The 27,956-nt window shown below is 39.7% G+C and overlaps 3 protein-coding genes across 3 annotated transcripts; all 3 read left to right on the top strand.

Moving 5' to 3' along the window:
* Positions 1–120: 120 nt before the first annotated feature.
* Positions 121–10,245, top strand: LOC309704097 (glycylpeptide N-tetradecanoyltransferase 1-like). The gene is made up of 12 exons (XM_082529063.1): positions 121–415; positions 2,614–2,719; positions 2,912–3,056; positions 6,172–6,290; positions 6,617–6,708; positions 6,796–6,912; positions 7,103–7,273; positions 7,369–7,477; positions 7,574–7,744; positions 7,835–7,999; positions 8,082–8,219; positions 8,814–10,245. The coding sequence occupies exons 1-12, from the start codon at positions 216–218 to the stop codon at positions 8,832–8,834; spliced, it is 1,554 nt and encodes a 517-aa protein (XP_082385189.1). The 5' UTR covers positions 121–215; the 3' UTR covers positions 8,835–10,245.
* Positions 10,246–12,464: 2,219 nt separating this feature from the next.
* On the top strand, positions 12,465–19,655 carry retsat.2 (retinol saturase, tandem duplicate 2). The gene is made up of 11 exons (XM_082529053.1): positions 12,465–12,705; positions 13,542–13,724; positions 13,904–14,145; positions 14,966–15,167; positions 15,255–15,452; positions 15,537–15,656; positions 16,770–16,908; positions 17,206–17,315; positions 17,400–17,569; positions 18,812–18,971; positions 19,068–19,655. The coding sequence occupies exons 1-11, from the start codon at positions 12,486–12,488 to the stop codon at positions 19,214–19,216; spliced, it is 1,893 nt and encodes a 630-aa protein (XP_082385179.1). The 5' UTR covers positions 12,465–12,485; the 3' UTR covers positions 19,217–19,655.
* A 139-nt stretch (positions 19,656–19,794) lies between these two features.
* cdk21 (cyclin-dependent kinase 21) lies at positions 19,795–26,553 on the top strand. Its single transcript, XM_082531767.1, has 7 exons — positions 19,795–20,555; positions 23,316–23,448; positions 23,532–23,699; positions 23,887–23,996; positions 24,141–24,191; positions 24,960–25,092; positions 26,286–26,553. Exons 1-7 carry the CDS (start codon positions 20,326–20,328, stop codon positions 26,361–26,363), a joined length of 903 nt encoding a protein of 300 aa, XP_082387893.1. The 5' UTR covers positions 19,795–20,325; the 3' UTR covers positions 26,364–26,553.
* The last annotated feature ends 1,403 nt before the right edge of the window (positions 26,554–27,956 follow it).

Raw genomic sequence — 27,956 nt, 5'->3', positions numbered from 1 at the left:
CACTCCAGTGATTTCATTTGCCTTTGGGTTGTATGGGCGCCACATGGCTGTTTGTCTTTAGAGGGAAAATATATTAAATACACAAAAAAACTATTTTTACTGGGGCTGTGAGAACTTAAAAATGGACGCTTTAAAACGACAAACCGTGCCCGCTCCATTACGAGCCTTCTGTTTATCGTAAATATTTGGAAATGATCGGGTAAAAATACACGACCATGGCTACGCCTCCACTGCACGTTTCAGCCAATAGCGTCGAGACTCTTTTAAAGGTGTCAAGGGGCACGCGGTGGAGCCTCACTTCCTGGTTGAAGATGGCGGATGAGAATGAGACAGCACCGATGCCGGAGAAAGAAGATGTAGAGGATCACGCACACTGCAGCGACTGTGAAAATGAAGAGCACCACTTTGACGATGGGTAAGGAGGCAGGCTTACTCGGTCGGTGGCGTAAAATACGTCACGGCTCTGGAGATTTTAACAAAATTAACTTAAACTAAACCTCGGTGAGCAGTCGGGATAGACGGCCATCCGTCGACGTTGTCCAGCCCATTTTCTTTCATCCTATTGGTTAGTAGCAACGTTCGCTTGCTTGTTCTTTCATCCGATTGGCTGAGAAGGATGTCTTTTCCAAATATAGGCTGGCCTTAGCGTTTTCCTAAGTATATGGTTAGAAAGGAGAAAGCAAAGTGCGTTTAGAAGCCAATTTTACACCAAGACGCATGTTTCTGTTACTCATAAAACTTGCAGAAAAAATAAACTTTTAACTAAATTGATAGTTTCCGGTGTTCTTCGCATGCCGTTGCTGTGTTGACGGTAAATGATGCAAATCACGTTTGCGCCAGCTGACATGTAGCGTATTAGCTTGCATGCTAGCGTACCTGGCATTGTCTGTGTGTGTGTGGATTCGGTGCAAGATCAAAAGTGAAACAAGCACAAACGTGCATGCAAAAAGCACTCAGCTTAAACATAATATACCTGGGCCCCGGCGTTGTGAAGTGAGGGCTTTGAATTCCCTCTTTAGTCACAGAATTGTTCACGATCTTAAAGCAGCCTAGCTCGGTTGCTCTTACTCAGTACAAGCTTTGATAGAAACCCTGTTTTTTTTTTTTATTGTATTTTTTTTTTTAAAGAGAGAAGTGGTGTCACATATGAAACCGCGTGTCCGCAAAGCAGCTGACCTTTGTTTTTAGTAGAACAAGTGGAATAAGAATGCGTCTCTGTAAGATAGTTTTCGCAAACATCTGATCACTAACTGGAGGAAATCTGACTCCACAGCCACGCGTTTCCGTTTTTAGAGACACAAAGAAGCGAATAAAGATAAAATCTGAGAAATAAATTAACCTAATGTTGCAGAATTCTACCTCAAACCCACGTTGCTGTATGGCTAAAGTAGGGTGACCATATTTTGATTTCCAAAAAAGAGGACTCTTGGCTCAGTCATGAAGGACTTGCTTAAAGAAACATATTTGACATATTTAAAAGATTCCTTCTCTGTGCAGTTAATGGATTGTGAATTGTAAACTATGTCATATAGGCTTTTACAAGTCAACAAGTGCAAAAAAACCTTAAAAGCCCCTGAATTAAATAATGGTACAGAAATAATGCCTCATCTGCATAAGAAAAATTACCAGTACTGGGTCTGTACGAGTGAAATCTCTTTTGCAGTTCGTCTGAAAAGATGCACTTGCGCTTTGGGATCTTTTAAACAGTTGCTGTGCGCTGTCTGTCCCGTCTGTGAGCGCAGAACAACTCAGAAAGCAGCAGTTTGGGGATGATGTCACACACATGGGTCCTCTGTTGGAATATAGGAAAACTCGGCCTTTTTTTTTTTTTTAATCAATCTCAAAAATCCCCCCGGACAGAACGTGAAAAGTGGACATGTCCGGGGAAAAGAGGACGGTTGGTCACCCTAGCTAAAGTGAAACATATTCCCCTGCAGGTCTTTGAACCTTCCTGCACTCAGAAACAATTGTTTGGCCCCTTAACTGCTCTACCCTGTTGAAATGGAAAGTGGGAGAACAAACCATTGAATGTTTTGTTGTCCATTGTTCCAGTCACTTGCTGGGCTCTTGTACATACAGTACATAAACACACACGCACAGATACTCTTCTTCTAGATGTCATCTGATTCACCATCTGTGCTGGTGTTTCAAATACAGGCTGCGTACTGGCCTGCATTTCTCCCCTCTTGGACACTAATGAGATTATCCTGTGTAAGTATGTTGCCAGAAGATGAAGTAGCTGGCTGGAGATATGTGGCTTTTCTGGTTGGAGCAGATCAGAAGAGAGGGTTATTCTGAAAATCTGCACTCACTTCTAAACATCCTGCAAACAACTTGGGAATTTCTGTATGTTTTAGCTGAAGGACTGGTTTTATTGTGTTTTTAGCTGCCCTAGAGCTACACCTCGTGTTGTTAGTTTAAACACACAGCTACTCCTCGGCTAACAAGGCTTTGCATCAGCAATGAAATGTAAATTGTGTTGGAAGTGTCGGTGGTTTAATAAGCTTGGGTGTTGTTTAAAAGCAGATCGCAGAAAATAAATTTCCACCATGATTTTCTTTTCTTCTGAGATCAGTCTTAAAAAGGATGCCATCTATTTCTGTCCTGTTCCAGTGAGAGGGGTCTTGGGGACGACACTGGCGCCAAGAAGAAGAAAAGGAAGCAAAAAAAGAAGAAGAAATCTGGTGCCACAGAAGCAGCTCAGGACCCCCTTGCCAAGGCATGAATTTATGCATTTCTGTCTTAATGGGTTATAAACCTAACCTAAAAGGAAAGGAGAAACGGTCCAGTTAAGGTGTAAACTACTAAAATCACAGTTTAGATACAGAATGGTTAAAGACTGTTTAGATAGGATCGACTTCTGTTTGTTGTTGTCTTGTTTGATGTATATTTGTGTTTACTTCCCAAACAGGTGAATTCGTTGCCAGCTGATAAGCTACAGGAGATCCAAAAGGCCATTGAACTGTTCTCTGTTGGCCAAGGTCCAGCCAAAACCATGGAGGAGGCCACTCGGAGGAGTTACCAGTTCTGGGACACACAGCCTGTGCCCAAACTAGGTATGGTTACAGATGGCGTAGTTCTGTATTTCATGCCAATATGTAGCTTATAGGTCAAATCTTTAGGGATTGATAAAAGAATGTTTTTGTTGTTGTTTTGGGGTTTTTTTTTCTGCATGTGGACAAAAGTGGGCTTACACAGATGGTCAGTTAACACAGAGTGAACAGAAGGGAAAAAGGCTTGTGCTTATGACTCAAGTATGCAAAAGCTCGGTACAACAGCATTATTTTGCAATCTGTTGGTGAAATGTGCCTGGAATTGTGAAAGGAATTGATGATTAGGCATGGTTATGAGGAAGCTGCACATCTATTTCTCTCATTTCTTTTTTTTTTTTTTTTTTTTTTAATGGCTCATGAGTTTTTATTCTCTTTTTACAGGCTTGCATTTTAGCTTTAAGATCAGCGTAGTTTTATTTTTTCTCTTCCTTTACAGAATTTACAGATTTTATTTTTAGATATTGTTCTACTGTTCACGCTTTCCCCCTCAATGTCATGTCTAATTTCCCTTTAAAGTGTGTGCACGAACAAGGTGCTGGTCTCTGATAGGATCGGCCCCGTTTTACGCCTCGTTGTTGCCGTGTTTTCTGTGTATAGTTTGTCAGAAGTACATCAATGCCGCTACATTTTATACGCTTTCAAATCTGATTTAGCTGTCGGTTAGGATGGAGACGATGTAAACAGGGCGTAAGTTGGAAGAGTTGGAGTGGTTTTTAAAGGGACCCGATTCCTGAAGAAAACCCGTCTTTGGAGAAAAGAGCTTTCTGAGACTGGCTTTCTTCAATTTGTGACTTTGTTTAATAACTAATATTTCCAGTGTTGAATATTTATGATTTAATTTCCTTTTGTTTGTAGATACTAATTCTTTTTTTTTTTTATCAGTTTAGTACTTGTGCCTCTTTTCAGAGAAGTATATCTTAATTTATTTGTGTGTTGGTTAGTCTCCAAATTGTAATCGCAGCTGTGTTTCTAACTTCGTGAATGACACAGTTCGTGATTCGGCAGCCAGCCCCCAAAGAGACATGCACACATGCTGATACAGGCACCTTGCAATGGATATTTCCGTGCACAGTTCCTTCTGTGACTTGCAGAAGTTGTAGTTACACCTTTAAGCTGACGTCACATGTTTATTTATGGTTTGTAATTAGACCGAAGGTCCGATGTGACCAAATACTTAAAAACAGGGCAACAGTATTTTTACAATGAAAATCATCCTAAATGTGCATCATGGTTGTAAAAGTGTCATTTTGAGACACAGTGAATGAATGGTACACATAAGGGGGAGGTGATTACTTTTTTTTTTTTTTTTTTGGCCTGTCCCGTTTGGCTCTTTTGCCATCAGAATTGTTGTCTAAAGGCAAAGAAAGATGCCCAACGGATTTACTTTACCAAACTGACCATCCCAGCCTTGCCGTAATGGTCCATTTGATTCACCTTTTATTGTTTATTTTATTTTCACTTACTGAATACGGGACAGACTTGACTGGGGGAAAGAAGGGGAGAAATAAAGAGGGAAAGAGAAACAGCTGAGAAGAGGGACGGGGGAGAAGGGCAAAAGACAAAAACCAACAGAACGGGCAGAGAAAAAAAATGCATATATCAATCACCTGGATCACCTGCTGAGAAAGAAAAAAGAAAGCAAGCAGAAGAGAACAAGAGTAATAGAATAAACAACATCACAATGATATATGGGAATATGACAGTAAATACTAAATGTTAAACATTATTGTGCAGCACATAAGATCAACAGAACACAGTGTGCTTTGAGGTAGGAGCCAAAAAGGGTGTAGTTTGTGGGTGTGATCACCCGTGTGTACACCTGTGAGCATGGACGCGCTTGTTTTTTGTTTTTTTAAAAGGTTCCTTCATGTAATAATCTGCTAGAGGGTGTGGGGGGGCCACAGCCCTGTCCTCCAGGGCGTGAAGCAGGTGTGGAGGAGATCAAAACTCCAGACATCCAGAGGCCCCCAGAACACAAGAGACCAAGGAAGACCAACAGAGGGGCAGCCGCGCCACTGTCCCAGAAAGAGCTGAGGAGAGTCCCAGATGAGGGCTCACTCAGCAGCCGCGGAGCAGCCGCGGAGCAATATACCGCAGATGTGCTCTTTTTGTTTGCAATCTGGTGAATCGGGAGGCCATTTGAGTACACTGATCTCATTTCATGTTCAAGTATCCAGTTTGAGATTACTTGACCTTTATTATATGACATGGTAGCCTACTGGAAACAGCCATCAGAAGATGGGTACACTATGGTCATAAAGGGAATCACACTGTCAGCAACAGTACTCAGGTAGGCTGTGGTGTTTAAATGTTGTTTTATTCTGAGGGGCCCAATGTGACCAAGGAAGCTTTCCCCACACTGTTGCTTCACTGCCAGTATCCTGAGCTGTTGGCAACATAAATCTATGCCGAACTCTGACCCTACCATCCGAATGTCACAGCAGAAATTAGGACTCATCAAACCAGGCAGTATTTTTCCTGTCTTCTGTTCTGCAGTTTTGGTAAGCTGAATTTTAGTCACAGTCTCCTGTTCGTAGCTGACAGGAGTGGCACCCACTGTAGTCTGCTTGAAGGTTTGACTGTTGTGCATTTAGAAATGCTCTGCTGCATAGTTTTGTTGTAACAAGTAGTTAATTGAGGTCCTGGTGCTTTTCTATCAGCTCAAAGGAGTCTGCCTCTATGCTCCTTTGACATCATCAAAGCGTTTTCTCCCAAATAACTCACTGGATATTTTCTGGCCATTCTCTGTAAGTCCTAGAGATGGTTGTGGGGATAATCAGTAGTAGATCAGCAGTTTCTGAAATATTCAGACCAATCCATCCAGCACCAACAACCATGCTACAGTCATAGTCACCTAAATCGCCTTTCCTCCCTATTTTAATGCTTGTTTTGAAATTCAGCAGGACATCTTATCAATGTCTATCTGCCTACATGCACAGAGTTGCTGTCAGGTAAAGGGCTGATGAGAGATTTGCATAAATGTTGGGAATGTGTACCTAATGAGGTGGCCAGTGGATGTGCCATTGCTTTCTGGTCTTCTAAGAGTGACAGTCTAAAAGAGTGTATATAATTTGCAGGTTTTTGTGCTTTGTCAGACTTCTGTTTACTTTTCCTTCAGGGGAGACGGTGACATCACACGGCTCCATTGAACCTGACAAAGACAACATTCGAGAAGAGCCCTACAGCCTCCCGCAGGGCTTCAGCTGGGACACCCTCGACCTAGGGAACCCCGCTGTGGTAAGAAAGCATATAAACACTCACAGCAAGCATGCACAGGAGGAATTCGTCTTTCAGTAACAAAGTCCTGGACTCGTGGTGCTTTGCACTACATTTTGTTAAGAAACTAGTGTTTTGTTTTTTATTCCAAGTTTGTCCTCTCAGTAATTATGTGACTGTTTATGCAGAAGTGCTTGTTGTTTGGTCAGAGTGTAGTAGCAGTCCAATCAGAAACTTTGTCCTTTTGTCAAATGTTCATTGTAGAAATGTGGTTTGGTTTTGTTTTTTAATTTGGTGCTCTTGACTTTTTAAGATGACTCTTATTCTTTTCTTCTCTCCACAACCAGCTCAAGGAGCTTTACACCCTTCTCAACGAGAACTATGTTGAAGATGATGATAACATGTTCCGATTTGACTATTCTCCTGAGTTCCTGCTCTGGTAATTTCTCATATTTAAATATTGTTCAAATATTAATACAAGTGCATAGAAATGTGTGGCATTTTTGACTGACCTTGTCGTCCTCAGGGCCCTGCGACCTCCTGGCTGGTTGCCTCAGTGGCACTGTGGAGTGAGGGTTAACTCCAACCAGAAGCTGGTTGGCTTTATCAGTGCCATTCCTGCCACCATCCACATCTATGACATGTAAGTAAACAGAATAGTTTGGCGGGGGGGGGGAGTCGGTATGTTATTCTCCGTCCATTATTTACTTCCCGATGGAACTTGTTTTGTTTCTGTTACTGGCCTATGACTAGTATTTCTAATAGATTGTATTCAGTGTGTTATTGAAATAAATAAATGTCTCATGATTGTTTTGTTTTTTTTTCTGCTTTAGAGAGAAGAAAATGGTTGAGATTAATTTCCTCTGCGTCCACAAGAAGCTTCGCTCCAAACGAGTCGCTCCAGTTCTGATCAGAGAGATCACCAGACGGGTCAACCTGCAGGGAATCTTTCAGGCAGTGTATACTGCTGGAGTGGTACTACCCAAACCTGTGGGCACATGCAGGTGGGTGTGACAGGGATATTTTCTAACCCCCAAGCCCTAGGGTTAGATTTCATTCACTGCTTAAATTGGTACTTAATGACGTTTCCTTCGTGCAGGTACTGGCATCGCTCTTTGAACCCTCGAAAACTAATTGAAGTGAAGTTTTCCCATCTGAGCAGGAACATGACTATGCAGCGGACCATGAAGTTGTACCGCTTGCCAGAGGTTGTTGGCGACTAACACAAATTTTCAGTCACTTTAGAAATCGCCTCTCTTCCAGCATGTCTTTTAATGTATTCGTCCTTGTCATCGCTCTTTCAGGCCCCAAAGACTTCTGGTCTGCGGCCAATGACCAAGAAGGACGTGCCCGTGGTGCATCGCCTCCTCCGTGAATATCTGAGCCAATTCAACCTGGTGCCAGTCATGAATCAGGAAGAGGTGGAACACTGGTTGCTGCCCCAAGAGAATATTATTGACACTTATGTGGTGGAGGTAAAGAATCCAGAAAAAATCTTTGAGGGGAAAAAAAAACCCTTTAAAATTCTCTCCAAGTAACTAAGGGTTACTTTGTTGTCATTACAGAATGATGGCAAAGTGACAGACTTCCTGAGTTTCTACACTCTGCCCTCTACCATTATGAATCATCCTGTGCACCGCAGTCTAAAAGCGGCATACTCCTTCTACAATGTGCACACCACCACCCCCCTGCTCGACCTGATGTCTGATGCCCTCATCTTGGCCAAATCGGTGCATGTTCAATCTTTAAAAACATGTTCTCTGAAATGTTTACTTTCAAAAACCTAATAATTTTTCCTGTTTCTTTATTCAGAAAGGGTTTGATGTCTTTAATGCACTGGATCTAATGGAAAACAAGACTTTCTTGGAAAAGCTTAAGTTTGGCATCGGTGATGGGAATCTACAGTATTACCTGTACAATTGGAAGTGTCCCAGCATGGGGCCGGAAAAGGTGCGTTTCTGAAATGACTTGTTTCTTTTAAAAGATTTCGTTTTGGGCTTTTTGCCTTTTTAGTGACAGGTTTGCAGTGAAGAGTAGACAGGAAATGGGGGATGGAGTGCAGGAGAAGATAGGGCAAAGTGCTGCAGGTTGGCAAATGTGGGCTGCTGCATTCCTGTCATATGGGCACCTGCTGTAGCACAAATATGAAACTATCTTAAGGGAATTTTAATGTTTCAGGTTAATTTACCAAAAGATATAATTGTTGTCTGTATTAATTTTGGGTATAAATTGTTCTGGTATCATTGTGCTGCTCACATAAGTATTTGCTTTTTATGGTTGTTCATGCAAGAGACTGTTTAACCTGTCACTGCAGTTGGATTCACACTTGTATTGCAGTTTTGTTTGTGGCATCATGTATTTTATTTTATTTTTTTAAAGGCTAATTGTTCACATCTTTCTCATGCATCTAGCTTTTCTGTTACATTTTCATCCAGTCTCATGCAGTACTACTACAGATGCCTTACATGTGCCATAGTGACTCCTGCACAAACCCAAGCTACATTTGTGACTGTTTTCATAACTGCTCCGTTGCTTCTTTTCCAGGTGGGATTGGTTTTGCAGTGACATCCCTTCTAATGCAGAAAGCAAGTGGCACCATCAGGTGAGGAGGTGGCACAATCGCACTGGCCACCTGACAGATGAACTGATGACCTCCTACTTTAAGAATGGAAACCCACCGCCCATTTTTACTTTTTGACCTTTTGAACTTTGACCTGCACTACCGCTGCCAGGCAGGGAGGCAGGGGGGAGTCTTCAGCTCTTCCCTCCTTCCTCGATCACATGGACCTTAAGCCATTGTAGTTACCATCCCAAACAACTGTACATCTGAAAGCTGTCTTGATTGTACCATACTCACAAGAACAGTTTGCACAGGTTACTGGATACCAAACGCTCATTGTTGGTGACAAAGCATACCGTATGTGTAAATAATGTCAAACATAACTGCGAATTACACCCTAACGCATACAGACTAGAGTCTACTGTTTGTTGGAAGTGCTTTTTGCAACTACAATAATTCTGTCATCCTTAAGTTTTAGAGATAAAAATCAAAAGGATCAAAATTATTTTAAAGAGAAAACGGCTGAAAAGGTGAGATAATAAATACCAAAAGTGTACACAAGAATAAGGGCTTCTGTTTTAGAGTTTCCTTGTCAACAGTTTTTTGTCGTTTGTATTTTGCTTATCAGAGTCGGTTCTGGCAGTAATGGAGGCATTTGAGCAAAGCTTGAAGATGAATTCCAGAGAAGGCATTTATTTTCTGGAGTTTCTTGTCATTAACTTTCTTCGCCACAGCTTGCTGCACTAACTAGAACCCAGTTACACAGACTGATTAACAGTTCAGACAAAAAAGTCAATCATTTTCTACGTGGTTAGACTGCAATGGAGAGGTTTAAGGCATTCTGATCAACATTTATAAGCAGGGATACAATTTATAAGGACACCTTAAGTTCACAGGGCTCCAGTTGCAAAATCCACCTTAAGAAGTCCTTCGATTTGGCTCTCACTGTATACAAGTCTTAAGGGCAAGGGTTTTTTTTTAAGCTCAGTATGCAGATTTTGCTTGATGGAATCACACAGGATGTCTTAAAGAGTCAAAAACTTAATGTATAAATGTTGCAAACTGTAATAGACCATAAACAGTTGGAGACAAGTTTACATATTTGATGAGCTGACATCACTGATAAGGTACTTTTCCCTGCTACAAGTCCACAATATTATTAACAATCATAAAATTTTGCACCTCACACATCATATTTAGCTTACACTGACCATGCCATTAGGTAGAGTAGGTGGGTGTTGGAACTGGACCTGTGAACAGCAGTCTGGACTTGCAAGACCTGCAGCGTGGATGGATGATAACTGGGGAAATGCCCCAGTTAAAATATTTTGTAAAATGTTGGTTCTATTTGCAAACGGATGTAAAAATAAATAAATAAAATAAAAAATGAATGGTGCAGGAAATGCATGAAAAATATGTAGATGTTTCTTTTAGGGTTGGAAGGGTGTAGAGCAGGGGTCGGCAACCCTGGGCACGCGTGCCACAGTTGGCATGCGAAGGGTTAAGTGATGGCAAGACCATAGCTGGACTGGCCACCGGGCATACCGTGGCTTGATGGATTTTTTTTTTTTTTTTTTTTTTTTTTTTTTTTTGGTAACGGTATAAACAATGAAAGTGGTGGATTGGCCAGATGCTGGTCGGTGTGTAGAAAAAAACAAAACAAAACTCATTTGTTTGGTGGTGGCTATGCCGGAGCCTCCACAGATTCATTAACATTAATAAGTGGTGGAGGCCAGCAGGTGGATGAGAGAAAGGGGAGGCAGGAGAAGGAGAGACCCGAGGCGGCCGCCGGTCCGAGTGTCAGGTGAACTGAACTTCAGGTAAGAAGTTATGACCTGCAGTCTGTCTGGGTCAGATATGAACCAAGTTTAGGTGTAGTTTATTTTCGTTGTGCTGACTTTTTACAGTCAGTTACAATAACTCGTACTGCGTGCTAGCTAGCATGACAGAGTGTCTATACAGCTGGGTGGGTGCTATGATGTTACTGATAGTGAACTTTAATTCACAAGCTTAGTAGAGTTGCCAACCATCCCATACAAAGATGGAATCGTCCCGCATTCAGAGAAAATATTAGGCGTTTGGTGTTGAGCTGAGAAGGGACGCAGTTTGTCCCGGACTTCAGCTAGAATGGAAAAAGGCACAAAGGTGGATTTATTCTGTTACTCTGCACAGCTGCCTCTTCTCTCTCCCCTGTTGCTACTTCAATCATGAAACTGGTCAATCATAAGCTGATCGGCTTTTCTCTCTTGTTTGTTTATCGTCCACTTTGCGCCAGAAAGAGGAAACCGCCGGATGTCGCGCTAAACAACAGCAGCACGTTTAAGCTTGATCAGCTGTTGTTAGAATTTATTTAATATTTCTTTCTAGTAGCTGATGTTTGCTGGAGCCACAGCTGTAAAACCTGCTGGTCATGATATCGGTTTGGATATCTGGTGAGAGGGAAACATGAAGATGAAACCAGGAGATGTCCTTACTGAATCATTAGAGCTGAAGAGCTGATGGAGAAACAAGTTTATCTTTAAGGTGACATGAATGAGTTGAAGGGTTGGGTTGAATATTAACAAACATGCCATATTGGCCCAGTTTATTTCTCTTATCATTGTTGTGAGGAGACCATAAATAGCGTTTGTATTTTCTGTTGTACAGTTCATTTGCTATTGTGGAGTTCTTGTTATGGATAAAAGTGTCTTTTTTTTGTTTCAAAACAGCTGATAACTATTTGCTGATAGCTGCCAACATCTGCGAACAAATATTCTATAAAGTGGTTCTATATATTGTGTAACTGTTCATACAGAGCGTTATTAAATTTATTGCTAATGCAATCATATGGCACACTGACTTCTGAGGAAATTTTAAATGGCACTTGTCATCAGAAAGGTTGCCTACCCCTGGTGTAGAGCTTACTGTGAGGTTTTGGTAAAGTCTGATTAAATGGGTGTTAAATATAGCTGTACTTAAATAATTTCCTCCCCAAATACACAAATGAGGGTTTTAAGAAGCTTTGAAACATCACACAATGTTCCTCGGCAAATAAGTGTTTTTTAAACATTTAATAAAATGTCTAAGATAAGCCGGAGCGAGGAATTCTGTAACTGCAAAGGTGGAAGGTGTTTACCTTCTAGGCAACTTTTTAAAACCTTATTACGCAGAGACAGCCCAATTGTAAGATAATTTATTAGCATTATTGTAAGGTCCTTACCTTACAATGTAAAGCACCTTGAGAAAACGGTTTGTTTTTGTTTGTTTTTTTTGTTTTTTTTAATAGTTAATTTAATCAGTGGTTTAACAAAAGTAAAACACTGCAAAGAGATGTTGTGGATCATGTACACTACCCTGCTGAAAAGACAAATTTTATGCTTTGGCCATGGAACTTTTACAAATAAGATGAACACTGCTTTATGTGAATAAAGCAGCAGCAAAACACAAGGACGATAAAAGCAGCAGCAATAAAAACGTAATAAATTCATTAGGACACAGTAAATTTCAACTTAAAAACATAATAAACACCAAAGGAAGCTGTCACGTTGAACTTGACGGTAATTGGTCGAAATATAATAACGCGTCCCAAAAGGGAGCTTCTGATTGGGCAGTTTCGCCACCTGTCAGTTATGTGGGCGGTACTGATCCGAGCTGTTAAGTAAAGGCTCTGGTTTTTGATGGAACCCAATGAGGAAGTGAACGCCGTGACTGTGCCGAGTGGTTTGGGAAGGGGCGCAATAATGATCGCTGTGAGCATTATTTGTGCGGCGATTGTCATATTTTTATTACATTATGTCTTCGGCGGCCGCGGGCCTGATCCCTTTGAGAAGGACACTCGTGAACCGCTAAAGAAGAGAGTTTACGACAAGAAAGAGAAAAATAAAGTGCTGAAGCAAGGTGAGTGAAAGGTCCATTACACGCGGAGTTATGCAGGTCACGTGTCAGCCTTTGCATTTGAACTATTCAAGTCAACTATTTGACTCATTCTTATTTATATTTGTTTGTGGATTTTTATAAGTCAGCAGACAGATGCTTAGCCAGAACTGAAACTAGAAGTTGTTGTAAATTGTGCTAATTTCATGCACTCCTCATATAAACATATATAAATAGATATAAGATGAGATCTGTGGGTTTGGAATGGACGTTGCAAAGTTTATAAAAGTGCAAGATTCCTTTGGTACTTTTGCCAAACCAAGACTGCAAAAAAAAGGGAGCAGCCTAAAAATCTCAGATAATCTCTGCACAAATAAAAAAAGGAAGAAGGAAATCTGGACAAAAACTGGAGATCACAGTCTACAAATTTACAATAAACATGACTTGGATATTTTATGTTATTACATTGGGAAAAAATATGAGGAAAAAAAGTACTACAAAAATGTGTAAATGTCATACTATAAACTAATAAATAAGTCACAAAAAATAGTTTTTTACCTCTCAAAGTTAGAATCCTATAAATATACCCAGTCTGCTGATTTTTTTTTTTTTTTTACCCCATTAAACTTCCCATTTTATTTGGTTTGAGAAATTGTAGTTATATAGTAAGTTGTAGTAATAGCCTGAATACACCATGGTATGAAAGTGAGCAAAACAGAATATCTGGAGTTTTTGTGAATCTGACACCAATTATGTTTTAAAATGATTCTTATTGGTAGTGCATGACTAGGATTCTCCAATTTATTACTGTTATGCTAAAACCATGCTGGTGATTGAATGGTTTGTTTCCACTTCTTTAGGTTTTGTGGCCAATAGAGTACCGGAGAACCTGGATGCCATCGTCATCGGCAGTGGGGTTGGTGGGCTCGGACTTGCCGTGCTGCTTGCAAAAGTTGGAAAAAGGGTTTTGGTTCTGGAGCAGCACAGCCGGGCCGGAGGATGCTGCCACACGTTCACTGAGAAGGGCTTTGAATTTGATGTTGGTGAGATCAGTGACTCGTGTTACCTTATTATTCCCTAAAATTAAAATATATGTATTTTTTAAAGAGGAGAGAAGATTTGACAGTTTTTGCAATGATGATCTTTGGTTTGGTGAATACTTTTCGATCTCGATTAAGGGCTCTGAAGTCTCCTCTCTGTGATCTACACAATCATCCCACAGGAATCCACTACATTGGCGAACTGTTGGACCACAAGCCGTTTCGATGCATGCTGGACCAGATGACCAATGGACAGCTGGAGTGGGAGCCCCTGGAGAACCCATTCGATCACGTTGTGCTGGGACCTCCAGAAAAACGCCGCCAGTACCCCATCTACAGTGGCCGGACTCGCTTCACAGATGAACTGAAGAAGTGTTTTCCAGGAGAGGAAAAGGCTATTGACGAGTTCATGAAGCTGGCCAAGGTAGAATCACAGTTTAGTTTGTGCCTCTGCAACTTAGTGACTTTTATTAGCATTGCAAACGTATTTTTTGAGTAATAAGTAGGCTCATATTTTATTGGGTGGACCTTTATTTGTTATTCCAGCATGTGAAGACCTTTCCTCCTGGGAACTGTGTGTTTATGCACTTTTATTAGCCAACATCTGTGGATGTTGCACAGATAATCAGCTGATAACTCAAAGGTCGGATTCATGAGGCAGCATCTTTTTTTTTTTTTTTTAGCTGCAACATTACACAACTTCACTCAGACTGAGTTGCGCCAAAGTTTGCCCTTCGGCATGCAAATACAGGAGCAGTTTTTCCTTGGTGCTTTTGGAGGGCACACTTTTTAATTAACCTTCTTCTTCTCAATCGCTTTAAGTTATGCAAACAGTCTTTGTGTCTCTGGTTCAGATCTTTTGAAACGTATAATAATAGTTTCTCTCACAAGAGGATTTTTCTAAGAGACTCTTTATCTTTCTTGGAACCGTGTCAGCGTTAACTAACTTCTCCCAACAGATACAGCTCAATATTGTAAAACTGATCATTTTTGCAGTACTTTTGGTCTATTTTACTCCACAAAACAAAGTGATCCATTTTTGGGAAATTAGAGCATATCAAATATTGATAGCAATAACAATACATTATTAATTTATCATAACGTTTTATGGAGTAATAAGGAAAGGTGCACTTGGACTGGCCTATTTAAAAATATTTAATTATCACTAAATGTATGTAATTTGTAATCACAGGAGACAAGACTACTTTGCTTACACTTTTTTCCACTGTGTGTTTCATGTTCAGAAAACTGGAAACGGAGTTTGGTTCCTCGCTCTTCTGAAGATTCTCCCTCTCCCGCTGGCTAAGTTCCTGGTTCATACCGGCCTACTCAGGCATCTGTCTTTCTTCTTCAAGATGGCTCCCCGCAGCCTTACAGATGTGGTCAACGAGCTGACAGAGAACAAGGACCTCAGGGCTGTCTTCAGCTACATCTTTGGCACCTATGGTGAGCCCAGCTATGGTTTTAGTGGTGTAATCAGATCAGTTCTTCGCTATGCTGTTCTCACTGTTGGTTTCCATCTCTGATCTGCAGGTAAAATTCCCAAAGATGCCAGCTTTGCCATGCACAGTTTGCTAGTCACCCACTACCTGAATGGCGCCTGGTACCCTAAAGGCGGAGCTAGTGAGATCGCCTACCATATGATCCCCATCATTGAAAAGGCAGGGGGTGCTGTTCTGGTTCGAGCTCCAGTCAATCGCATCTTATTCAATGATGCCAAGGAAGCTTGTGGTGGGTCCTCAGTTTCTCTACACACAGTTAGCTCAACATCCCACAGAGGAGGTGATTCACTGTGTTTGTGTTTTATGGTTTCAGGTGTCAGCGTAATGAAAGGTCAGGAGGAAGTACACATCCATGCTCCTCTGATCATCTCTGATGCTGGCATTTTCAACACATACCAGAAGCTGATTCCCAAAGACCTCCAGACCATGCCAGGTAAGAAAGGACTTTATTTGAAGGAACATTGAAGATGTTTTTGACAGGAAAGTGGCAAGATAGTGGACACTGTCTTTGCTAAGCTTCAGGCTCACTCCTATAAACAGTCAGCTTGACTGGTCATATTATAATAAGCAGGTGTCAACTGAAAGACCTCTCCCAAACCACACATCATACTCACCACTGAACTGTTTGCTCTAGTTACAGTGTCACACTGTGTTTACCACAAACAAGGATAGATGCCCATGTGCAGTCCCCACTCTTTCTCAGCAGTCTACCTGCTTTTATACATATAACATTGGACAAGTTACCCAAGAGAGAGAGGGAGCTCAGTTTTAAGAGAAGCCATCTCAGATTTTTTGCAATTTAATTACCTTCCCTCTGAGCATAGTCGACAAATAGTGAGGTCTTACTATCACCCAGTACTGACAATAACTGTGATTTTTAAAAATATATATATAAATATCTTATTACAAATATAACTTAACTAACATAACTTTTGGCACAGCTTTCAAAACATAGACTTACAGCATGATAAAAGGTCATAGGGTTAGCAGACTGTGGACTTGTGTGAGCACAGTGGCCGGGGATGAGATCAAATTCCTGCCAGAGTTGGCTCAGTCTGCTCCTGGGTCCAGTTACAGTTGAGGAGGTAAAGTTGATCAGGGCTCCAACAGACTTGTAACTGTAACTAAGGATTTTCTTTATTCTGATCAATTAGAAAGCCCCAACATAGAAAAAACATCTTGCTAACAGTTCCTTTATTTGTATGATTTGCAGCCTAAACCCTGGATTTTCCTAACTAAAACACCAGCGTGTCATGATATAAAACGGAGAAAAGTACCCAGCCCTCACATTTGAGAGGATAAAAACGAGAGATAAGTAAATAACAAAGTTCCTTGTTCGCCCTTTGCTGATTGAGTCACTGAGTAATCATGTCAGCACTCAAAGACCTTAAAGAATAAGTACTGATGCTGATGCACAGTGCTACTTGTTGCAGTACTTGTTTTTCCCTCTAATCAGGGGAATGACTCATGCTTCTAACATCAGTTTTATATTGCTTTGATCTGTTTGTAAAGCTGTACTGTGTGCTGTGCCTCTGCTGCCTTCCAGCTATCCAGAAGCAGCTGAGTATGCTGAAGCATGGTGAAGGTGGTCTGAGCGTTTTCATGGGTCTGAATGGGACGAAGGAGGAGCTGGGCCTGAAAGCAGACAACTACTGGATCTTTGCTGAGAACAATTTCGATGAACTGTACGATGTCAAGCTTTTGTTTTCATTCCTTTTACAATTAGGACCAAATATAGACTTTGGTATTTATAGCCAAATCAGAATATTACAGCATAATAATGAGATACACAAGTATAAAATCTTACCTGTACATTTTTTTTTGCCACAGCAAGAAAGTATCAGAAATGTCTGATTTTTCATGGTGAATGATAGAGAGAAATGTTCAGAATGCAGATGTTGCAGATGCCTAAAGGTAGTTTTTGGTCCAGTCCTTAATGTCAGTATAAATTCAGAAGAGTCTCTTATTTGTATTTTTTTAAGGGTTATGAATTATATGAAGAAAGACAGAGAAGAGGCAGCAAAAAATGTACCTCTCCTCTTTGTCGCCTCTCCCTCAGCTAAAGATCCTACTTGGGAGGCGAGATCACCAGGTACAGAATCACAAAATCTCAACTCGATAGATTATTTTATTTTATTTTTTTCAAAAACAGTCTCATTTTTTTTCTTCACATTAGGGAAGTCTACTTTGAGTCTGGTCACTTTTGCCAAATATGAATGGTTTGAGGAGTGGAAGGATGGCAAGGTGACAAACAGAGGGCGCGACTACACGGAGCTGAAACAGGCATTCATTGACACCATTCTAGAAGTAGTAATGGATGTTTTCCCCAAGATCACCAGAGACAAGGTAAAAACTCTTCCCATGTAGCTTCTAGTAGATGGGCTTAATGATGGAATTTGGCACTTATGTACTATATAAAGCAAAACTTCGGTTACAACCACCTTATTTATATAACTTAATCAAGAATGCACTCAACAGCTATGGCCTTTGGCTCCTAAAAATAAGCTCTAGGAACAATCTGTCTTCCATTGCTTCAAACTCTCTCAGTCCTGCAGAACGTGCTTTCTTTTTATTGTGGCTGATCTCTCATGAATCGTGGTGGAGCAATTCTCCAAAGGGGAAGAATAGAAGTTTGTGTAAGAATTCTTTTATAATCTAAAATTCTCTGCTGCACAATTTGTTAATAATTGCTCATTTTGAACTGACCATCAAAGCAAAATCACCATTTTAAGACCACTTGTTGCTGAGTGTAGTTCACGAGTTTGATTATATCCCCACTTTATGTACACACCACCTGTTTATGGTGGGAAAGTTTCAAGGGTGGCTAAGAAGTCACATTGCAGAGCCGTATTAGTGAAGCCAAAAACAGATTGTTGTTGTTTTGTCAAAGAGTGACAGTGGTGTTGTATTGTGACAGATCTAAGGAGGGAATGGTTCAGGCTGCATAAAGTTGGAGGTTTGAAAAACAGCTAAAACATCTTTCTGAAGCCAAACAGTTCATGACTAATACAATTAGGACCTCTTTACACCACAACATCGGATTTGAATTCAAATAAACAATATGTTAAACAAGTGCAGACTTTCAGCTTTAGGCCAAAGGTTTTTGCAAACGTTTTTGCATTAACTGTTTCAGAGGCTCAGACATAATTAGATAATTGCCTGACAAGCAGTTTAATAACCAAGTGACTTCCATATGGAACTGTATCACTACTTTTTATTAATAACGTGTCTGCTAATAATAACCCAAAGCATACTGCAAAAACAACCAAAGGGCTTCTCAAGGCAGAGAAATCAGACATTTTTCAAAAGCCAAATCAGTCACAACCCAACAGAGCATGATTTTTAGTAACTGAAGACATGCATTTTAGGTTAACTGGTGATCATCTATCTGTGTTAGCCCTGTAATAGATTAGTAACCTGTCCTAACCTGTAGTCCACCTCTTGGCCCATGACAGCTGGAAAATAGGCTCCAGCCGAGCTGTGACCCAGAATGGGACAAATGGAAGAAGACAGATGGATGGAAGCAGTCTTGAACTCCTAGTTAAATAGTTCTGTGCAGCCATATATTTGTTTTTTCTCCTTGTGCAGATTGAATACATTGATGCTGGTACTCCCATCACAAACACACACTACATCGGAGCCCCCAAAGGCGAGATCTATGGCGCAGATCACGGCATCAGCCGGTTCGACCCTGAGCTGAACATTACAGTGAGAGCTCAGACGCCACTGAAGAACCTCTATCTGACAGGTGTGTGTGAATCTGTGTGTTTAGAACATCCAAACATCCAGTCAGTGTGCTGTGATTTACTTTGCATGTATAACACTTGATGCCTTTGTTTCACAGGCCAGGATGTGTTTCTGTGCGGTTTCGCCGGTGCCCTCGCCGGAGCTCTCACTTGCGGCTCTGCCATTCTCAAGCGAAACCTCCATCTGGATACCATCGCCTTGGCAAAGAGGACAGCATTTATTAATACCAAGCTGAAAGGGGAGTAACTGCCTAACACCATTCAGCTGAGAGAGCGCTTCATGCAGCACTTAATCAGTGCTGTGACACTTTTGCTCATCAGTAACATTAAAATACTGGAAAGAGTTTAATCTTCCATAACACTTGGAGAACTCATATTAATTTACATTTCTCTTCCGCGGTTTGGTTAAGTTGTCTGTAATACCAGATTTAACATGTCTGAATAATGTGGTCCTTATAAAAGCCTACTTGTACTTACTCAGGCTTTAACACGACTCATGTAAATGCTTTGTGAGTCATTCACAGACAGAATTAATATCCACTGTGTTGTGTGGTATTTTATGCTAATTTTCTTTTGCACATAATGTGCCTAATTATGACATATGTTTGATTTACTTTTTTTTTTAAAACAGTTCTTTCATTAAACATTAAACAAGGGGTGCAAATAATAAAATGGTTACAACTGTATCTCTGGTGCACTGTGTGTTTTATGAGCAGGTCAGATTAATTTCCCAGTACAATGGGAATTAGAAATAGTCCATGTAAAGCAGACCCACTTCAGTAGTAATTATTAGGATCTAACCCAGCTTTGAGTGAATGACTAAAAAATGGCCACTTGCCAAAAGCTCTTCTTTGTTTATTTGTTTTGTTAATGTCCAACACCTGAACGCAGCATGCTGTGTACAGTGACATTTGACAGCAGCGTGGACACGTGTACCAGGAGTGGGCTTAGCTAAACGCAAGTTTTGTGCTTTCTGATTAGTTGGCGATTAAAAGGGGTGTGATTTTTCTCATAATTTCTGTCATGCTGGTGACAGTCACGCAAAGACATTTTCACGTCGTCGCCGGGTGGTGGCGAAAAGGGCGCTGAACACTCTCAGGTAAAATTAAAAAACGACAGTAGCTATTTTAATCATAATTCAGAGTTTATTAATACATAAAAACAACGGTGTTACAGGTGGTTTGAAGCGGTGCTGTGACAGCTGGTTATTACCGTTTGCAAACCCTCAGTTTACTCGCAGAGCTTCATTAGCTAGCTTACTGTGACTGCAGCTAGAAGGGCGTGTGAGCCGTTGTCACCCTAAAAGTGTGTCTTTCGAGCAAAGTTCAGGTTAATTTACCCTGAATTTCAAGAACAATGAGCATCGGCACTCAACCTTTGTGCTATGAGCTCTTGGCAGAAGTAGGACAAGGCTACTATGGTAAAGTGTACAAAGCCAGAGAGGTGGGAGAGAAACAGCGCCTCCTCGCGGTTAAGAAGTTCACCATCCACGGAGACACGTCGGAATCCGGAATCCCTGCCTTCATGATCCGAGAGGTGGCGCTGCTGCGCAAGATGCAGCACTTTAACCATCCCAACATAGTCAAGTAGGTTTATATGTCATTTACAGTCCTAATACAACACAGTGTGACATAATCTATCTTTAACATGAAACATGAGTTCAAAGAAAGGCCTGTTTTTAAAAAAAAAATCTATTTATAAAAAGAAAAAAAAAGGTATTTAGTGCTTCAAAATGTTTTAATGTTAAGCACTATCACTCAATGTATAGTTTTTTAAATTAACAAGACTGGTAATTACCAAAATCGATTTGATGTTTCTGCAGTGCTTAATTCACCATTATGCACGAGCTCTTTAATCCAAATGCTATTTTTTAATGCTAAAATATAATTATTGTTTTTAGCTAATGCGTTTTCATATTCAGTTCAGTTCATTTTATTTCAAACATTTCAAACATATGCTTTCACAATCATTACAAAATATCCTTCCATTATTTGTTTGAAAAGGAGTAGGCAGAAGTATTTACTTATTTGTCCCTGCCCCCTCAAGTTTTACCTCTCATTCATTTAATTTTCTTTTAGTCTTAAATTAAACAAACAACATAAGAAACAAAATAAAACAAAACAAACATACATAAATCAAAAACAAGAAATAAGCAAGCCCCACCACGGTATAGTTTCTTTCATATGAAAAATACAGAATGTGTAAATTTGCAGATTCACAAGTTATGGAAAAACAAACAAACAAAAAAACCAACCCAAAAAAGAACTAAAACACCATTTCCAGCAACATTACCGTCCTGGGTTAACCCTGTTTTCTTCATTCTTATACTTATTTAAAATGAGGTTTTTATAGTTTAATTTTTTACTTTCTTTTATTTACAGAAACAATTTTACAATTTACAGATTTCTTTTGGAAGCAATTTATTTCTTACTTTATACATTATTTGCACTGTTTTAAGCTTCACCAAGTCTTGGAATTTAATAGCTTGCATTTTGACAAAGAGTGCATTTGTATGGTCCCTGTACCCCACATTATTTATTAATCTAATGGCCCTTTTCTGTATTATAGTTATTGTTTGTGTGTTACTTTTGTATGTGTTTCCCCAGACCTCTACACAGTAGCTCATACATGGCAGTAGTAAAGCACAGTATAAAATGTGCATTGCTTTCTGATCCAACATATGCTTTGCTTTCCCCAGGACGGAAATGCATTGTCAACACATATTTCTACTTTGATGTTTCTCTTTTGTTTTCCAAATAACATAAATCTGGTTTTATCTAGATTCAATTATAATTTATTTATATCAAACCACTTCTTTAATATCGTTATTGCCTGTGTGACCATCTCCAAAACCTGTGGCAATTCCACACCTGAACACAGTATATTTGTGTCATCTGCAAATATTACAAACTTTAAAATCTGCAATACTATGCAGATATCATTTATGTACATAATAAACATTTTTGGACCCAGTACTGAACCTTGAGGTACTCCACAAGCTATATCCATCAAATTAGATTTATATTCATTTATTTGTACATATTGTTGCCTATTCCCTACATAGCTTTTTAACCAGTCCAAAACCACTCCCCTAAACCCGTACCTTTCCATTTTTTTTATTAGAATTTCATGATTAACAGTATCAAACGCCTTCTTTAGATCTAAGAAAACTCCGAGCACATACCCCTTATTATCCATACATTCCGTTATCTTTTCCATTAAATCTATTAGTGCCAAAGCTGTTGATCTGTTGCTTCTGAACCCATACTGACTATCTGTCAGTAATTCATATTTTTCCACAAAACTGTCAAATCTTTTTATGAAAAGTTTTTTCAGTATCTTAGAGAACTGGGGGAGTATTGACACTGGTCTATAGTTTATAAAATGATGCCTTTCACCGGTTTTGTAAATGGGAATAAATTTAGCAACTTTCATTTTTTGTGGAAAAACCCCTTTTTGAAACGACAAGTTGAATATATATTTTAATGGTTTTACAATACCATCAATAACTGTCTTTACTGTTACCATATCACTATCATTCCAATGTGTACTGGTTTTGTTCTTAAGTCCTCTAACTATGTCATGAATCTCTTTCTCATTCTTAATGAAAAAATATTTACATGATATTTTTTCATTAAGAATGTGTTTTCTTGCTTTTTTAAAAGATGTTCTTATTAGATGTGCATTGTAATAAAAGCATTGTAATATAGAACTTACCTTACGTTTGACATTAAACTGGATTTGCAACTAATTGGTCACTTAGAAATTACAGCAATAAAAAAATGGCTACACCCTAATCTGTACTGACATAGGGAGAGAGGCACCTGAACAGGTAACCAGGTGTGACACAAAGAAGCAAACCACACTGATGTCTTCCAGATGCTCTAATGATGATCTTGAGTTGCTACATTTGAATTTTTTAGATTAAACACACTGATGATACACTTTTACATGTAAAATCTAAGTATGAGATGCTATTTTTCCAGTTTGTTAGACCTGATGTTATTTACTCTGTAGCTTCATTCTGTAGCCTCTGAAAGCTCTTCGTGTTACATGCACTATGCTTGATTTGTTCCTTTTAATTTTATGGGAACGCTTACAGGGTAGCATTGGAAAATCATTTCATGGGTATCTGTGTACAGTCTTTCAATCCTCTATTATTGTTAACATCCTGCCACAACTCCTGTCTAGCCTCACTTTAAACATCCCTTTGTCCTGTTAATTTCAAGCTTTCCACAATTCTAAATTGATTTTTGGACATTTATCCTAATTTGGTTTCATTTTACTTGTGCACTAATTGTGTGCATTGACTTGTTTCAACTCTACCGCTGTATACTACTCTGCAGGCTGTTGGATGCATCTGCTGTACCAGTGGGCGTGAGCCTGGACCTCACACTGGTCCTTGAATACATTGACCAGGACCTGTCCACCTACCTCTCAAAAGCTCCTGCTTCTGGACTGAGCCGTGACTGCATAAAGGTGTGAGTCACGATCTGATATTGCTTTGCAGTCAAAGCTCACAGCTTGAGATAGAATCGTAATTACTGCCATGCTGCTCCCAGGATGTGATGCAGCAGTTGCTGCAGGGCCTGGACTTCCTACACATGAACATGGTGCTGCACCGAGACCTAAAACCAGAAAACATCCTCATCAGCAGCCGTGGAGAAGTCAAGATTGCAGACTTTGGACTGGCACGGATCCTCACCTTTAATATTGCTCTTACCCCAGGTGTAAGTGAGACAACAGAAATTTGATGTTAAGCATTACGTTTCACTACAATAATCCTATCTTCACACAGTTTTCTTATACTCGGCACTGTTCTTGGGCCTGAGGTGAAAAAAAACGTATTCCTTTTCTTTGCTTCTTCCACCCCCGCCTGTAACTTTATGTCTTATATTCTCTCCCGTTTCTGCTCAGGTGGTGACACTCTGGTATCGAGCTCCTGAGGTGCTGTTGAACTCTGTTTACATGTCCTCGGTGGACGTGTGGAGTGCTGGATGCATCTTTGCTGAGCTCTTCCTCTTGAGGTAAGAGCTGCTCAGACTTTGTATCGCTGGAAGACATATTTGACGCTGGAATGTTATTCTAAATTTGGAGATAAAACCTTCTGTACAGTTGTGAAAATAGAGATGAAGTTGGCGTGTGATTTGAGCTGAGCTTTGTTCCCACAGGCCACTGTTTCGGGGATACACAGAGGTGCAGCAGCTGCAAAAAATCTTCCAGTGAGTGTTTTTGTTTTTTGTGTATATCTTTAAAAAAAACGGGGGGAGAGCTTCTTTGCTCTGCACTGCCTCTCTGCTGTCATGCAGGGTTGTTTGTAACAATAATACTGAAAATGCACCAAGAAACACAGGAAGCGGTCAAGCATTTGAATTTTCATCCCTGTGGTGCATGTCATCGTTGGTCCAAACCCAAACCAATCGGGATAAAGCCAACCCAGAACCAAAGTAGGCCTTTCTATTGAGGGACTGGGGGCTGCTGGAGGTTAACTTTCTCATTTCTTAGTTTGCTTAATCCTTTATTGCTCTTCTTGGGTCTTAGTCTCCCCACAGAGATGGAAGCAGAGGAGACAAAGAAGAGACAAGGTGAAATTAGAAAAGTCTATAGTCAAAGATGCGGTCAATGCCAATTTTACCAGTTTTACAGCTGACTGCAAGAATACGCAAGAAAATTTGTCAAAACATTAGTAACCCCCTCCTCTAATCCACGCAAGCCATCCTCCTCACCAAAAAGTTTGTAAACATATCCAAGTTTGTTTACCTTTGTTGTATCAAGGACAATGAAGAGAACTGTTAACCCTGTTGATTTATAACATAGTCACATGGGCTGTATGCAGTCTTGCTTTTGTCCAGATGCAACTTTGCAAACTTTAGCCGTGGCCTTTAGAAAGAAGAGGGAGAACCCTTCCATACAAATCATACCTTTTCTGATTGTACCATACTCTGTGTTTTGTGCTGCTGCACAGTTGTTCCTTGCTTTATGTTTTTCAGGGTGATTGGTTTGCCTGGTGAGGAGGACTGGCCCACAGACAGCCCGATCTCATATTCAGTCAACTGGGGACCTCAAGGCTCTCTGACCAAGCTGCTGCCCAACCTGGGCCCAGATGAGAATGACCTCTTGTCTGTGAGCAGATCTGTGTTTGTGTGTTCACGTTGCACTTATGACAGCTGTGTCCACATCCCCTCCGTAATCACTCGTTCAACACAGTAGAAAAAATAGAATAGTTGAATTTGTGAAAAAAAGGGCATGAGATGTACACAGCCCTGCTGTCAGCGCTATGAGGCTGTTTTTAGTCAGAGCGGTGCATATTTAGCTTATGTTGCCATGGCAAACATGTTTGCCACATAATGTTTACCTTGTTTATCATCTTAGTTTAGACCGTTTATATTTGCAGAGCATTAAAAAACAGCGGAGTTAAAAAAAAAGTTATTTTTTCAGGACACATTGATGCCACTGCATTTAAATTCAGGACTGAAAAAAAATGTGCGTCATTCTGATGGAAACGTTACATTTTAAACCTAATGTCATAGCAGTTCTGTTCCTGTTACACAGCTTGCAGCCAGTGTTCCCATATCCACGCCTCTACGGAGTACCCAAACTGCCCAAAATAAAAAAGGAAATTAATTAATTAAAAAAAACCTTGTCATTAATTATTATGCCATTTATTAAATTAATATTAAAACTCATGATAATTTTTTTCTAAAATTTCTACTTTTATATTTATTCCCTTTCTTTCCATTTTATTTTGTTGAATTTTTTTAAATTCAAATATATTTGCATTATTCCGCCTAATTAAACAAGGCTGTTTCATCTCCTGAAATTATTTAAAGAATAGCCCAAAAGTTAACCTACTGATAAACTTTGAATGATGGCCCCTTATTTGCATAAAGAAACAGAAGTGCATTAAAAATTATACAATTTAAAAACATTTGAAAAAAAGTACAAAAAGGAAAAAAAAATACATAAATAAAATAAATATATAAAAATAAATAAACTATTTAATAGAAATATTAATTATACAAATTAATAGTAAACTGTATTGTAATTACACTCAGTAAAGTATTGTAATGACTAATTACATTTTTTAAATATTTATTTATTTGGCATTTTTGGTCCTCCATAATGTGCAGTGCTTGCTTGCTTTTGTGTCTTAATATAAGTAATATTTTGTTCTTTGGGTTGCTGATTTGAATAAGTGATAATTCAAAAATCTGAGATTAATCAAAGGCAAACAACTTTGAGAATGTGGTTTCACAAAGTAGGGATAGTAATTGTCTGTAAACCGTTAGTAAGGTGTAACATCTCCTCACCTGCAGCAATGTTTGGTATTCACACCGAGTCGCCGCATCTCAGCCGCCAAAGCCCTGGCTCATCCTTTCTTCATGAAGCCCTGAAGATCTCGGTCGAATGAGGAGAGGAAGAAAGAGCAATTCAGCTGCTGCTCTGAGCTTCTCCCACCTACATAATAGTTTTGTACCATAAAATCCACCGTCAACTTTGTTTAGAGCGCAGTTTGATTATTGCCTTTGAGAGGTTTTAAACTGCAGTCACACCATCATGAGAGACTGTGGTCAGGTCTGAGGTTTCCACCTTTTTATACATCAGTTAAATTAGGATGCCTGACTCGCCGAAAATGGCACACAACCTTGAAGACAGTGGGTCGTATTTCGATAAATTCGATAAATTTCAAAACATGAAGCGGTTTTATTTTACACTGTTATAATTTCTTATTTCAACTTCATGTGTTTTGTGTGTGTTCTTTGATTTACAGAGTGTGCTTGTTTTTTGTTGTTTGGTTTTACTGTTTCGTTACATGCTTCAAAAACCTATTATGAGCACCTTTAAGTTTGTTGCTGTTTCTTTAACACAAAAAATCGTTCTAGAGTTGATTGAATCGGAGGAAATTTCACACTTATTTTTGATATTGTTGTAAAAATATTTACTGATAACTGATGGTGTAATCAGTATAGAGCACACTGGTATTTGTGTGTGTATTAACAGATTGTTTTATTTTTCTACACAAGTTGCACTGTTCATTTCAAAAGCATTCCTATAAATAACTGTCTCTTACATTGGGCTGAGTTTGAATTTTGTTCCTTGCTGTGTGTTCCACTTGCACTTTCAAAGTGCGAAGACAAGGGGGCGCTGTTATAACACTTTTTTCCAACAGGAAGGGAGCCGTTACAGTGGAGCCTGCCTTCACATTTACAGGTTTCACAGTAGGGACAGGTTAAAGGAAAGCCCTGAACTTTTGACCCCTTCCTTGCTCTGGTATATTCTGAGGAAACACTTGTACCCTTTAAGGGAAGAATCACTGCAAACTAATATTATCCTGAATGATCACACTTATCCTTTGGAACATTTACATCATGATGGGAAAATTCCTTCCAAGAGGGCAATGTCCTCCAGGGAGCCAGTGCTGGCTCAGAACCTTATTAAAACCCTTGATGTTGTTTTATCTGCTTAGTCACCTGTGTGCCGGTCGGTGAGATCTAAATCAGCCTCTCGCCTCTCTTGGATGATCTTTTTAGGTGTAGGTGGTGAAGTTTTGAAGATCCCTAAGAGAGGAGCAGGTACAGATACTAAAAGATACTAAAAATGCATCCATATGAGTCATTATGAATACATACAATTAAGAATTAACTTTTTTTTCCATTTATGTATATAACTAATTATTTTCCACTTTGATTCAGTTAATTTAAGGGTTGAAGTGCACAGGGTTTCTACATTACACAGCAGTTTCAGTTCACTGCGTTCAGCTGGTTTGTAGTAATTAATATGGGGAATTTGTACCATGCAGGCGCAATATAAGACATAATTAACATCTTCAAAGCAGGTTTTAACTGGTGTACATTCCTGAGGTTATTACTTCAAAAGTGAAATAATAATAAAGCAGACATAAAGTGAGTCAAAGGCTTCAGAGGTCATTTAGAGGCTGCAGCGGTTGTTAGAAACGTCTCTCGCACAGAGAAAGGGGCGTCCCCCGG

This window comes from Aulonocara stuartgranti (genome assembly GCF_965226115.1).
Source record: "Aulonocara stuartgranti genome assembly, chromosome: 4".
In the NCBI taxonomy this organism is placed as follows: Eukaryota; Metazoa; Chordata; class Actinopteri; order Cichliformes; family Cichlidae; genus Aulonocara; species Aulonocara stuartgranti.
The sequence above is the reverse complement of the archived record's forward strand: the minus strand, read 5'-3'. Positions and strand labels throughout refer to the sequence as shown.

Bases quoted from the DNA above. Each gene is read 5' to 3' on its own strand.
- cdk21 (XM_082531767.1), top strand. From the start codon at position 20,326: ATGAGCATCGGCACTCAACCTTTGTGCTATGAGCTCTTGGCAGAAGTA. The intron at 23,449-23,531 runs GTGTGAGTCACG...TGCTGCTCCCAG, and splicing joins TGAGCCGTGACTGCATAAAG to GATGTGATGCAGCAGTTGCT. The intron at 23,700-23,886 runs GTAAGTGAGACA...GTTTCTGCTCAG, and splicing joins ATATTGCTCTTACCCCAGGT to GTGGTGACACTCTGGTATCG.
- LOC309704097 (XM_082529063.1), top strand. From the start codon at position 216: ATGGCTACGCCTCCACTGCACGTTTCAGCCAATAGCGTCGAGACTCTT. The intron at 6,291-6,616 runs GTAAGAAAGCAT...CTCCACAACCAG, and splicing joins ACCTAGGGAACCCCGCTGTG to CTCAAGGAGCTTTACACCCT. The intron at 8,220-8,813 runs GTGCGTTTCTGA...CTTCTTTTCCAG, and splicing joins CCAGCATGGGGCCGGAAAAG to GTGGGATTGGTTTTGCAGTG.
- retsat.2 (XM_082529053.1), top strand. From the start codon at position 12,486: ATGGAACCCAATGAGGAAGTGAACGCCGTGACTGTGCCGAGTGGTTTG. The intron at 13,725-13,903 runs GTGAGATCAGTG...ATCATCCCACAG, and splicing joins GGGCTTTGAATTTGATGTTG to GAATCCACTACATTGGCGAA. The intron at 17,570-18,811 runs GTAAAAACTCTT...CTCCTTGTGCAG, and splicing joins CCAAGATCACCAGAGACAAG to ATTGAATACATTGATGCTGG.